The sequence below is a fragment of the Calypte anna genome, chromosome 24, assembly GCF_003957555.1.
Source record: "Calypte anna isolate BGI_N300 chromosome 24, bCalAnn1_v1.p, whole genome shotgun sequence".
Classification (NCBI taxonomy): Eukaryota; Metazoa; Chordata; class Aves; order Apodiformes; family Trochilidae; genus Calypte; species Calypte anna.
Window position 1 is genome coordinate 5,004,925 of NC_044269.1, and position 13,265 is coordinate 5,018,189.

Consider the following 13,265-nt stretch of genomic DNA (forward strand, 5'->3'; position numbering starts at 1 on the left):
AATGGTGGTGTCAGAGCTTGCTGGGGGGTGGGGAGGAGTGACTTCAAAAGAAAACAGTTATTAAACAAATCAGAAACCTAATTCTATTAAAGTCCTTTTAGCAGACAGTTAAAACAACATGCTAAAAACCTATAAACTCAGTTCAGTTCTTCTCTGATGAAGTGGTTTTCACCCCTTTTAGCTGGTGAGAAGTTGAATGGTATCCAGGTAAACCCCACCAGCCAGCAGCAGATGAGGGCAAATGTGGATAAAGTCTTACAGTTTGTGGCATCAAAAAAGATTCGCATGCATCAGACCTCAGCAAAAGGTATGTGTGGTGGCTGCCACAGGGGATCTGATCTCTTGAAGGCCTCTTTCTGTCTGCATTTCATATCAGATAGGCTGTGTGCACTGAATATCAAGTAATGCATTGGTTAGGGAGGGAGTTTTGGGTTTTTCCATCTGTGGCTTAACAGGTTTGGGGTTGAATGTGTTGGGTAGCAGCAGGGTGCACAAAACAATGCACAAAACCTTTTTTTCCTGTTCCTAAGCAGTCAGAAGAGCTCGTAATGGTGTGATGAGGAACACAGGCTCAGAATCTTTCACTGAAAATGCATAAACCTGCTGCTGTGAAATGAGAGATAGAAAAATATTCTGGGTCCCCTGGAGGGCTGTGATGCTGTTTTGGGTGGCCTGTAAATAGGGAGCAGATACAATATGCAAAATCCCAGATCTGGGGCATGGTTTGGTCTGTGTCTGTTCAGAGCTGTGGTGCAGAATGTGGGGGCTGAGCCTGAATGTTTGCTGACTGTACTGGGAGGGGATACACTTGTGTTTGCCTCTGGCTCTTCAGATAAAAGAAAAATGCTAAAAAGACTGCATGGAGTGCATGCCCCTTGTTGTTAGTAAAAGAGTGTAAGTTGCTGGTTTGCAGGTTTGGGTGAGAGGCTTAGAATTTAGGACTAAAAAGTCCTCTTGCCACAGGACTGATCCAGTCTGCCAGTTTCTTTCAGTAACATTTCAAGTTCTCTTACGAGTGCCTGGCTATGGAAATGGCAGCAAAACTTTTACATAAGCAAAATCAGTCTGGATGTGCAAGGAAGTGGTCAGAGGATATAGGGACACAGACTGCAGAACTCTGGCCATTCTGACACTGACTCACTCCTGGCCTTTAAATGATTCATACATTTTTGGTTTCATGTTCTCCATGAATGACCTGGAGGTAACAGTCACTGAGTCTGGCTATTTTTTCTAAATTATTTTTGTTTGTGTTTATACTAAGGCAAGTAATAGCAGCCTTGTTGCCACTAGCACTGGTTTTATTGGGGTTTTTTTGGCCTGTCTCTGATATTTGGAAGGTCTTGGAACTAGATGATTAAGGTCCCTTCCAGCACCAACCATTCTGTGATTCTTTTAAAATTACTAGTTAGCATTTGTAGGGTGCTACCAACAGTTTGTAGTACAGGGCACTATTGCTAAAGAGACACTTTTTTAATCCTACACACCAGAGAACTGTGAATAGCTGAATGCCTTCAGTGTAAGCACTGTACTTTTGCAGTGAGAATTCAGGAATTACCACATCCTGTCATGTAACCTCCTGGATTCTCAGCTGGAAATGGCCTCAGAGGGGAAGCTCGTGTCTGCTGGAATCATTTAAACTTGTGCTCTGTAGGTGGCAGTCAGTTTGCTGCAGAGCTGAGCATCAGCACTGTAATGCAGTCCTTTTGCACAGCCCTTGTTTACTGGCAGGGTCCCTTTGGCTTTCACAGCATCACAGAATCAGACAGATTGGAAAGGACCTTTGAGATCATCAAGTCCAGCCCTTAATCCACTGCCACTGTGGTTCCCAGACCAGGGCACTGAGTGCCACATTCAATCTCCTTTTGATAAAGTCCAGGGACAGAGAATCCACCCCTCCCTGGGCAGCCCATTTCTGTACCTCTCTGTACATTTCTTTTCCTCATTTTTTTTCTTCGTATCCAACCTAAACCTCCCCTGCTGAGCTTAAGGCCATGCCCTCTTATTTCATTCCATTTTGGCTTCATGCTTGTTGGTGGAGCCAGCTCTGGTGGGACAGCACATTGATGGCATCACCCCTGGTTTGGGTTGCGTTTTTCAGACATCGTTGACGGGAACTTGAAATCCATCATGAGGCTGATCCTGGCCCTGGCTGCTCACTTCAAACCAGGTTCTGGGAGAGCCACGAATCACAGCTCTGCTGTGGGGAAGGGTTTGTCAGGGTCCTCTGCCAGCCCCAGACCTCGCTCAGCTGCTGCAGTGGCCCAGGGAGCAGTGGCTGCCTTGGCAGATGTCCGGCAGGATGTGCTGCACTCCGGCAGGGAACTTCTCCGGCACAGGCAGAGGTAAGGAGTTAGGAGTTTCCCCCTGCTTACCTGAGCTCAGCTCATCCTGGCAGATGGGCACAATTTCTTGTAAAGGAGGTGCCTGTTTATCCTGACAATTCCTCCTATGAAGGCAGCTAGAGAGTAGAGAGGATCCCACTGACACCCAGAGGGATGCTGGCCGAGCCTGGCTCACGGGGAAGACTTCAGGTGGTCCAAGTTCTTCAGGTTTTACAGCAAAATAACTGCATGGTCTCTTATAGGAAACAAACAGTGCTCTGTGGCAAAGCTGGAGGGAACCCCTGATTTCAGGCTGGGCACAGTGCCCTTTCTTGGTGTGCTGCCTGCACGTTGTCACTTCAAAGGAAACACGAGTAAGGTCTGAACTTCAGCTGCTGGTTATAGACCTGGGGCAGTTCCTTCCAGAACTGAGGCACTGAGCCTGTTGTCCAGGGTCCACGTTGTCTTCTGGACTTCCAGTCACCCCAGTACCATGTTTGCTGCCATACAGGCAGAGTCTGCATGCTGAGGATGCAGTGGAAGCACTTGTGGTGGGAATGCAGAAAATCCCCATCCAGAAAGAATAAATATGTCACTTCAGAAAGCACCTTGGGCTCCTGCAAAAGGTGCTGTGTGGATTACAATAATAGCAATGATATTTAAATGGGAGTCAGGTGGTGGGCTACTGAGGGCTCAGTTTAGACAACAAAAGGTCACTTGCCCATATGGTGTTGACTCAAGGGAGCAGGCATGAAGCACTTTGGACAGGAGTTGGAAATGGTATCTTTTGTTGGAAAAATGAATGCTAAAGGTCTGCAAAGACTTTGTGCCAGGAGTTCTACAGAAAAACCAGACCATGTGCTATCTGCAAATCTTGTTCTTTAGTTTTCTAGTCACAGAATTAGGGATTATCTTAAAAGGAGAAGCCCTATTTGCCTGTTTTCCTCAAACCAGGAAAGTGGGCTTGGGGTTTAGCTTTCTAGCTGCACCTTCCTTACCTTTCCTCCATGAGCTTTCTTATCCTCCTTCTTGAAGACAAGAAGATGCTCTCAGGTGAGGCTTCCCTCATTTTATGATTATTATCTCCAGAAATAGCTCCATGGATGAGGAGATTGAAAATCCCTATTGGAGTGTCCGGGCACTGGTGCAGCAGTATGAAGGGCAGCAGAACATCCCAGTGGAGTCCCACTCTTCCAGGTAAGGAACTTCTTTGTCAAGCTGTGTCCCCCTCAGGACAGTTTCTCAGCAGGTAGGATGTTTCCACAGGATTTTTCTGGTGTTCCATAGTACAAAGAGGCCGCCCTGTACCTGAGAATTAAAGTTGCTTGGTCCAGCAGAAGAGAAAAAAAAAAAAAATTGTACTTTTGTCATGTTTATAAATAGCCATGGACATTTGGAGGAGTGTGGGACCTCCATGTGAGGCAGTATTGGACCACTGCCTCCACATGATGTCAGCAGAGTGGTACTTTTGAAGCTCTCCTTCTAGGGGAGGTGTAAAAATTCTGGTCTGGCAACAAGATTTCATGGCTAGTGGCACAGATCTTTGGTGTTGAATGTGATGTCAGTGGGATGGTGAGTGAAACATGCTACTCACTGTGCTCATTCTGCAGTTTAAAGTAGCTGTGGCATTTTGTGTACTTTTCCACCCTGTTCTGAATTGGCAGTTGCTGTTTGCCCAAATTTGGTTGTATTTGGGTGGTGAGTGAAGTTTTTCCTACACATCCCAAGTCACTGTTTTTTTGGTTTGTTTTGTTTTTCCCCATAATGTTATGAATTCTCTTACCCTGTGGTACTAATGATATTATTGCTGGTAGGGCATGATATGGTGAGGATCTCAACATCAGTGATCTCTGATCTACCCAATGAAATTGGGAGCAATCTGACTTCCAGCTCCTGGTTTGTCTTTTGCTGACACCAGGCTTCCTGATGAAAACAAGATGCTGCTTCTCTCTTCCTCCAGAGGGAAATGATCAAGCTTAGTTGTGGGAACTGCCTGGGAGAAAGGAGACACTGCTTTTATTGGGGAGATGGGTGGTTATTCAGTGCAGCTGCTCCCTTCATCTTCATCTGCTTGTGCTGCTCTGATGCCTGTCCCAGGGCAGCATCCCCTGCCTTGCATCAGCTCAGTTCTGCATTAGCTCCTCAGTGAGGGAGCTCTCCAGCCCGGATAACAGAATTCCCAGAGACAAAAGCTCTAATAAGCGAAGGCAATTGAAATGATTCATGGAAAATTTGCCCAAATCAGATGGCTTCCCGGGCCACCGAGCCCCTCACCCATCCATCTCCCTATCCCCTCCCCTTCCAGCAGCTTTTCCCTCCCCCACTCAGGCATCTCAGAGAAAAGGCTCTGCCTTGCACAGGCTGTGTGACAGCAGGAGGGAGAGGGAGAGGGAGCTGGAGAGGGCTGGGAAGTGCTGTATGCCATCTTCTGAGCCCGCAGCCAAGCCTGGAAGAGGACCCCCAGGAAGAGGACCTGCCCAAACCTGCAGGACCCCCTCCCTCCGGAGGTTTGTCGGCATCTGCAGCAGGTTATTGGGGTCCAGAGAGCTCCAAAGAATGGGATGAGGAGGAGCAGGGATAACCCAGATGGTGGCCTTCCTGATGGGAACACCGGCTGAGGAAAATGCAGCAGGGAGAGACTGACAGCCCGAGAGGAAAACCTGCAGCCTGGCTTCTGCTGAATTCCCTGACTCTGGAATCAAATCCGTGCCCGAGGGGCTGAGCTGTCATCCAGCAGCTCCTTGCAAAGACCCCGAGGTTTTTTTGGGGTTTTTTTTTTTGTTTTTCTATTCCCATTCCTCCCTGAGCTGAGGTGAAGATTTTCCTCCGGTAGTTTGTGACAGGAGGTGGCATCTTCTGCACGGCATTCCCAGGATGTGGAGGGACGAGGCATGGCTGTAGCCAGGATCCTGAGGCTCCCCGGGAAGCGGATTCTGTGCGGCGAGAGGTTAAAGTGGGATCATGGGAGGGAAGCAGGTCAAATGGTGAGGAATTGTTGTCGTTGTCATGGGAAGCAGCAGGGCTGGGGGGTTGATTCAAATGCTGAGAATCCAGGGCTGGCACTGGGGCTGCTCCCCTAAAGCCTTGGGCAGCTCTGGGGCTCAGTGGAGGAAGGATGTGGGTTAAGAAACCAACTGGTGGAAGGAATAAAGTAGAATAGTTTGCATCCTGAGCTTGCCTTAACGAGCACTTATCTCTGCATGACAGGTTTTTTTTTAATCGAGGGTTATGTATTTTAAAGACATCAGTGGATGTTTCAGACTCTTGATGGGTTTGGTGACTGACACAGAAACCCAGAGAAATGGTTCCAGCATTAACTTGGTGCCATAACACAAGGCAACCTGTGCTGAGTGCATCTTAGTGGCTCTCTCACTGTTTGGAGTGGTCTGAGAGGTGGTTACTGATGTCATGTGAGCACACTGGCTTTCTTAAATAGGAAAACTGACTGGAAAGGGGGCTGTGGGCATAGGAAAGCCTAAGCAACTATCTGGAAAATTGTCTATGTTGTAGGGTCCACTTAATCCCATCCCCTGCCCCAGCTGGGATCTCTTACATCTGCTTTGGGTAAAGAGGAGCAGACTTTGGAAAAGGAGGATGTTATTTCCAGGCTCTCTATTCCCCTGTTTTTGCTCCCCAATTCCCTGCCCTTGCCCATCCCTCTCTTTCACCACCCTCTCACCCAACAGTTGCTGATATTATTTTCCTAGAGCAGCTCTTACTCTTCCATCTTTTGCATGGATCAGAACCATCAGTGCACTTCTCCATGGCCAGATGAGGCTGATAGGAAGTTCAGAGGTGGGAATCTGTGGGGAGGATACCAAGACCTGTTCCTAGCAGGATGTAAAATCCTTCTCAGTTGCTGGATGTGTTAATCAGCTGGGTTTACTCTCTGTACCCTGTGCTCTTTGAAAGTTTCATCCTTTCCTCTGACCCTTACCAGGTAACCCAAGAGTGCTCCCTGGGCACTTGTGCTGGGCACTCGTTCAGTGAGAAGCAGGAGCAGGGGGCTGGTTACAAGCACTGAACACAACATGTGTGTAAAGAGGGACTGCTGTAATGGAGTGAGCCTTCCTGAAGGAAAATTCTGAAAGCCACATGGCCTGACCCCTTTAATAATCATACACACCCTGTCTGAACAAGAGAGAAGAGGTTCTGGAGCTGTTAGAGACTCCCACTAAAAGATGGTTATTCTTGCACTTAGTAAGGTGCATTCACTTTTTGCTTTAGCATGGGGAAAGTCCCTGGAGCCTGCTGGAGCATCTGCAATCAAAATGAGAAGTAGGGCAGCAGTGGCTGTGGGAGTGGAGCAGCCAGGAGCTGCTAGGAAGTCATTTCCATATCTATTGCAGGGCTTTTCTGATGCTGTGAGAGAGCTGTGGAATCTATAGCAGCAGCCCTGGGAAGATGTGGAAGGGGAGCTGCTGAAGCCTCCTATTTTTCTAAACCTATTCTATTATTTCCACACTCTTTCCTTTTTGTTCTCTGCCCTTTGTTTCTGTGCTGGGGAGAATGAAAAATTAACTCCTGCTCACGCTTGCAAGGATCAGTTCCTGTGACTTGAGAGGTACACAGAATGCATCAGTGAGCTTCAGCCACCTTTTGATCTTTTCTGGGTTATGCATTTAGGAAGAATTTCTGAAAAAAAAAAAAAAAAAAAAAAAAAAAAAAAAAAAAAAAGATTGCTTGAACCTCCCAGTCAGCTGAGATGGCTCCAGTGAAAATATGTGAGTAAGAACATGAGTCAGTGGTATCTGACCTAAAAATATTTTATCCTTGGAATTTCAGGCTAGTGAAGTGCTTCTGAAAGCTGGAGGAAGAGCTGGAGCAAGCCAGGGTTGCTTTTTGTTCAGCTTGCAGAATGAACATAAGGCTCAGAGTAAAATGTTTCAGTAGAGTGAATTCTTATCCCTGGGTGAGTGTGTTTGATTTCTGTGCTGGCAGTCTCAGATTTGCATTATCCTAAGGAAAAGGAAGAGACACATTGTGCTGCGTGTCACTGAGCTGTGTCACTGATGGGGAGTGAGGGAGAAGCTTTATGTGACCAGTTTGGCTTGTCTGTGTCTTCTCTAGGAAGCAGATAATTCTTAGTTTCAAGAAGCCTGCCTGCATATTCACTGTTCTCCTGGATGAGGATGACGATGATCAGCACTAGAAATAACTTTTTCTCCTTTCCTCTGCAGTCTGGCATCTCCCAGTCCTATCCATAGTGCAAAGAGTGAATCCACTGTAGCTCCCTCAGAGGAAAAGGACCAACTTGTGATCATCCACCCTGAGGAAGCAGAAACTAAGACAGGTACCTTGCAGAGAATGCTTTACAGCTCAGCCTTTCGTTGGGATTTGTATCAGACTTTCTGAAGAGCTGCCCAGTGACTCAAGTAAATGTACAGAATGTGCTGCTGAGCATCAGTTCACATAAAACTAAATCCCAAAACTTTCAGCACTACAATAATGCCATAATATGGCAGTGTCTGTGAGGCTTGCAATATAATGCTTAGGAAATAAGAAGTTCTGGGAATTTCTGAAGGTGGTTTGTTTTTTTTTTCTTTTCCTTCTCAGAAATGCAGCCTTTCAATAATTCTTTCTCATCAGCATCCACCCCAAGAGCAACTTATAAAGAATTATAATTAGCTTGTCAGCCAGCTGATGCTGCAGGGATCAGAAAAGGCATGCAAGGCTATGAAACTTGCTGTTAAGAGGTTTTTTTCCAGGAGTAGATGTCTTGCCCACTTTGACAAAGCCATGTTATTTGACAAGTAGAAATGTTTAATGTTGCCTTGGTAATTTTTAGCACACATAAGGCTGTGCCTTGTCCCCTGTGATGAGGTCTCCAGCACTGAGGAATCAGATGCAGCTCATCTTTGATATATGTGTGTGCAGGAAAGTTTCCTTTGCAGAAAGAATGAAGCATAAATCCTTGAGATGAGGCAAGGTGTCCCTGGCAGCTGCTGTGCTGGTGGTGTTGACCCTGGGTGGGGTGGAAGCTGCTTCTGGACTCCTCCATGTCATGACCACACTCAGCTGCTCTTTCTTCCAGAAGAGCCAGAACCTCACTTCCAGCCTGAGTGGCAGGCAGGGAACCCTGGCTCATACTTGGAGAATTCATGGGAGGAACAGCTTTTGGAACAACAGGACCATTTGGAGAAGGAAATGGAGGAAGCCAAGAAGATGATTTCAGGTTTGCAGGTAACAGATTTTCTTCTCAGCCATCATTCCATCCCACGTGTGTTTATTTTCTCAGCAGCTGTAGCTTTAAGGTTTTCCTGCAGCTGAGACACTGCCCTGGAACTTATCAGAACAGAGTCACAGTCCTGTGAGGTCTCTTGCACTGATTGTGCAAGGAGTCAGTTACCTCTTGGATCACTTTGGTTACATGGGGACAGTGGGGCTCTTCCCTGTGTCTCACTCTGTGGGATGAATCCCTTCAGGGAAGAGTGTTTCAGGAATCAGGGACCATTTCTGAGAGTGTGTACTGGGGTGCATTGGCTGCAGGTGCTGCTGAGCACTCTGACATCCTTTCCTGCAATGTGTAGGATCTCCTGGCTTCTGCAATTGTGCTTTGGTGCTGGTCACATTTTCCAGAATGGAGAATGCCAAAACCATCCTTTCCAGTGTCCCAAATGCAGTTTAGAAAACAGCTGGATCCAGCCAGAGTCTTGCTTGGAGCAGGGAATGCCTGATCCCATCCCTGAGTAGCATCCTTAACCAAGAGAGCCCAGGGAAGGAGGAAAAATGTTTTCAACTCCCTCAGCCCCAGTGTATTTTATGGGTTTCAGAGGGGATTTTAACATCAACCTGTGCAATTTGGACACAGCCTTTTCCTAGCCAGGCTGCTGTGTTTTAGGGAGGGAAGGTGGTGATGTCTGTGTTATCTTTTGGTTGGAGTCCAGCTCCTAGCTGGGTTCATTGGCTTGGTGCCCTGTCCTGTGATGCTCTGCTGACTCCTGGGGGTGTTGTCACCAGGCAAAGCAGATATATTACCCCATGGTAAAGGTGCAGCAGGGTCTGCCCAAGTGCTGGGACTCCCCCTTCTTTTCCAGGGCACTTCAGAGCCCGTGGGGTTTTGTTAGCAGCTGGGGAGAACAGAGCAATCCCTGTGATTTGTGATTGGAAGTAATGCAGAGAGACAAGGAATGGCAAGAAATCAATCGAGATTCACAGAGCTGATCAGAGGTCACAACAGGATTGCATCAGTCTTTCAGTGAGCAAGGCTGAACTCTAATATTTGGCACATTCTCTGTGCAACTATTTACTTGTGGGACCTTTTCCTTCCTACCCTGTTCCAGTCTCTCCCTGAGCAAATGACCCTCAGCCCAGTGGGTTTGACTCTGGATGGGGAGCGGAGCCCCTGATCCATATGGTAAAGACCCTGAACTCTCCCAGATAATCCTTTCTGTTTGTGCTGGGAACCATACTGGCTCGGAATTGTAAATATTTATGTGGCAGTAAACAAAGCAGAGATTGTGTGAGAAGCATGGGCAGCCGGGCTGGAGGGTGGGGAGGGGGCAGGCACTGGCCCTGGGGACAATGGGCAGGAAACAAAAGCCTGAAAAAAAAAGAAAAAAAAAAAAAAATTCGATTGCTTTGTGTGCCCACTGGAGAGGTGGCACTGGGGGGACTTGGCATGTCCTGTTCCTTCAGCTCTGGCCCTGTGTTTCAGGAGCAGCTGGGATTGGGATTGCTCCCCCCTCATCTCCTGGGGTTAGGAAGAGGCAGCTGATGCTGCTAGCCCAGAAACTGTATTTGATTTATTTTCCCCCTTTTGCTCAGTACCTAAGAACCTCCAGTTTGTGAGTTTAAAATAATCAGGGACCTGATGTACATCTCCACCAGGAGCTGCAGCTCTCTTCCTTTGAAACTCCTACTGAGAGTTTTTTTTTTTTTTTTCCTTCATCTTCCCAGGCTCTGCTGCTCAGTGGGTCTTTGCCTGAGGATGAGCAGGAAGGGTCCTTTGAACTTAGTGAGCATGGAGCCTGCCCTGAAGAGCAGCTGGTGAGCACATTGCTGTACCTGCACTTCTCTGAAGCTGCTTTTTGCACTGCCCTGCCCCAGGCAGGTGGTTTGCACAATACTAAGCAGGGTTTTACATTCAGGTCATCATCCGAAGTCGTCTGGACCAGACTATGGAAGAAAATCAAGACCTAAAGGTTAGAGGGGGACAGATGAAGGGGAAAGAGAGGTTTTGGGTCAAGAAATCTTTGCAGACTCCCTCCTCCTTGGTTATTTTGGTTTTTGGTTTATTTTTTTGTTGGAGGGTTGACAAGGTGGGGACAGGGACAACACCCAAGGGATGAGATGGGTGGAATGTTGTGTTAGGGCTCCATCTCTGTTCCCATATTCTGCTGTGTGGGGTCTCCATCCCTCCAGGAGTGGACATATATGTAATGATATCTGTAATTCCCTGTAATCATAATGCATTGACCTGGACAACACTCACACCACTTGGCTGAGAAGTGTTTATTGTATCCATGTTGGCAGTTAACAAAAGTTAGAAACAAAACTTAGTTAACAAAAGGAAGGAATATATTTTCCTGCATACTCTTGAAGCTGCTGAGATTAAGGTTCAGCTTCTCAACACTTTATCCACAAGAGCTGCTAAGTTTCTAGCCATGTCTGAATATAAATAGGAAATAAAAGCAGCTAAGAACAACCTGCCCTGTCAAGCCTGCCTTAGTTCAGCTTTCTGCTGCTGGCTCTGGACCCAGGACTGATGCTGAGAGAGAAGTATTTGATATGGCCCTAAAGGATAGGCAATAGGCAATCTTTTCCTCTTAGGGCTTTAATAATGAGCTCAAGAAGCTGCTCAACAGTTTTGTCATGTTTGTAACTCATTAAAATGGCTCAGGGCCTGAGGTGCTCATTGATCTGTGGGAAAACGTGGGACTTGCTTTCTTCTGAAGCAAATGTCTGGAGGCAGAGAACCCAGACTTGGGCTCTGAAGGGGTGAAAGGATGGCACTGAGTGACTGTGTTGCATTTCCAGAAGGAGCTGTTGAAATACAAACAAGAAGCTCGAAACCTCCAAGGAATAAAGGTGAGCAAAAAGAGATGTTTCATCAAACAGAAGCAGTGGGGCCAGCAGCAGCCACAGAGCCCTGAGGGCTGGGGAAGGAGGGAGCTGTGATGGGGGACATGGGTGTGGGGTCCCGTCTGGGCTTTGGTGCTGGATCCAGAGGGGGATTGCAGTGAAGACAGGCACAAGGAGTTAGGTCTGCTGGGTTCTGTTTCTGTCTGTAGGACTGGGGGTAAGTGTGCCCTCCTTTGTCTGTTTCCCCTAAACAAAATGGGATATGGAGGATGCTTGCTTGGTTCTCCTGACTCTTTTATTCTGAACTCCCTCTGCCTTGGGGCATGCACAGTAGGACTGGCCCAGTGAACTCATTCTTGTCAGCAGAGATAAAAAAAGCATGGGGGTATCCTGGTCCTTTTCAGCTGCACATTTTTTCACTTCTTTGGCTCCTCGTTGCTCAGTTTCTCCCTCCGGAGTTCTGAGCACTCATAAATCTATTCCCGAGCAGAGGTATTTTTAGAGCTGCCTGTTGGGCATTTGAGAGCTGGGAGCTCAGTCAGAAGCACAGAAATCTGCCCCAGAAGGCTTGAATTTTGGCAGGGAAATCACTTTTGGGTAAGAGAAACAGGGAAGGGCTGAGAGCCCAGGGACAGATGTCTTTATACCCCCTGCTCTTTTGGGTCCTTAACAACAACTTCAGCCCTGTGCACAACACTGCTCTGGGTCACCCCCTGCCCTGGGAAGGGTCTCTGCTTCTGTCCTGCACCTTCCTACAGATAACATCTTTTCCTAGGATGCTTTGCAGCAAAGGCTGATGCAGCAGGATGCTTCAGTTCTTCAGCTGAAGCAGGAACTGTTGAGAGCAAACATGGACAAGGAGGAATTGCACAATCAGAACGTGAGTCACTGAGCTGCTCAGGGTCATTTCAGAAGGATGTTGGTGGCCCTGAAGGGTGGCATTGGTGGTTGCAGCATAGTTATGGGGGTTGTGGGGTAGTGAATTGATCTGTCAGAGGTCTCTGGACAGGGAAAACTCAGGCAGGCTGCCAGCCAGCTCTGAGACTTGCTGGAATCTCCTGGTTTTCACTCCCACTTCTTCTCCTCAAGACCTTCAGCTGAAATAGAGAGGGGCTGCCCCATGGGGCTTTCAGGACAGCTGCATTCCTGTTCTGCTCCCTAGAATGCTCAGGTGTGCCTTGTCTGGAGAGAGAAGGGCAAGGAAGGGAATGTCCAGAAGTTTGGCATCCTTAGACATTAACTCCCCTGATTAACTCTGCAGATAAGTGCTCTCAGGTCACCCTGTGGCACCAGGGACAAAGGGATTGTCACTGACTCTCCAGGAATACACCTACACCTGTGTGTTATCTCTGCAGGTTGACCTTCAGAGGAAGGTTGAAGAGAGGAATCAGCTCCTGGCAGAATACAAAGTAATGGAACCTCTCTTCACTTTGCTGGGGGCAGCATCTTCTGGGTTCTCATTTGGGAATGTGGCTGCTGCCTCCCTGGCACTGAGTCAGCTCTGGGAATGGCACTGGGCATGGTGAATAGGAGGCAATAGCCATGGTTTGTTTGGAATGAGATGGAGAGACCACGTGTCCTCTGTGCTATGTCCACAGCTTTTTATAGTGGCTTTATTATTGTGATGGTTTTTCTGTGCTGGCTTGCTGAGTATCTGACACTTGTGCAGAAGCCTGTCAGGTCAGGTTGGGTCACCTGATTGCCCACTGAGCCCTCCTCAGAAATCTGTTTTCTTTGAGACTGTTGTCTCATCTGAGCAGTGGATCTTTGCTAGGCAAGGGAACTCCAGGCAGCAAAGCATCTGAGTGATCTTTTCCAAAAAAGCTTTGACACATTTCAGCTCTGAAATGCAGCCACAAATATCCACGTTGTGCAGCTCAGCCTGTCCAGGAACCTGATCCTGGCAGATGATACATCCTT

General features: G+C 47.6%; 1 protein-coding gene across 3 annotated transcripts in view; it reads left to right on the forward strand.

Moving 5' to 3' along the window:
• Nucleotides 1-13,265, forward strand: part of DIXDC1 (DIX domain containing 1) — a 28,770-nt gene that overhangs the window by 9,132 nt on the left and 6,373 nt on the right. For 2 of the 3 annotated variants that reach the window (XM_008492416.2, XM_030464898.1), the window contains exons 3-12: nt 182-307; nt 2,099-2,342; nt 3,411-3,518; nt 7,502-7,614; nt 8,356-8,504; nt 10,221-10,310; nt 10,412-10,465; nt 11,301-11,351; nt 12,121-12,225; nt 12,701-12,754. In XM_008492416.2, coding sequence (XP_008490638.1) covers nt 182-307; nt 2,099-2,342; nt 3,411-3,518; nt 7,502-7,614; nt 8,356-8,504; nt 10,221-10,310; nt 10,412-10,465; nt 11,301-11,351; nt 12,121-12,225; nt 12,701-12,754 — 1,094 coding nt within the window. Of the gene's footprint in view, nt 1-181; nt 308-2,098; nt 2,343-3,410; nt 3,519-5,189; nt 5,306-7,501; nt 7,615-8,355; nt 8,505-10,220; nt 10,311-10,411; nt 10,466-11,300; nt 11,352-12,120; nt 12,226-12,700; nt 12,755-13,265 lie in introns of those variants that run through there. The other variant, XM_008492417.2, reaches the window with a different exon arrangement.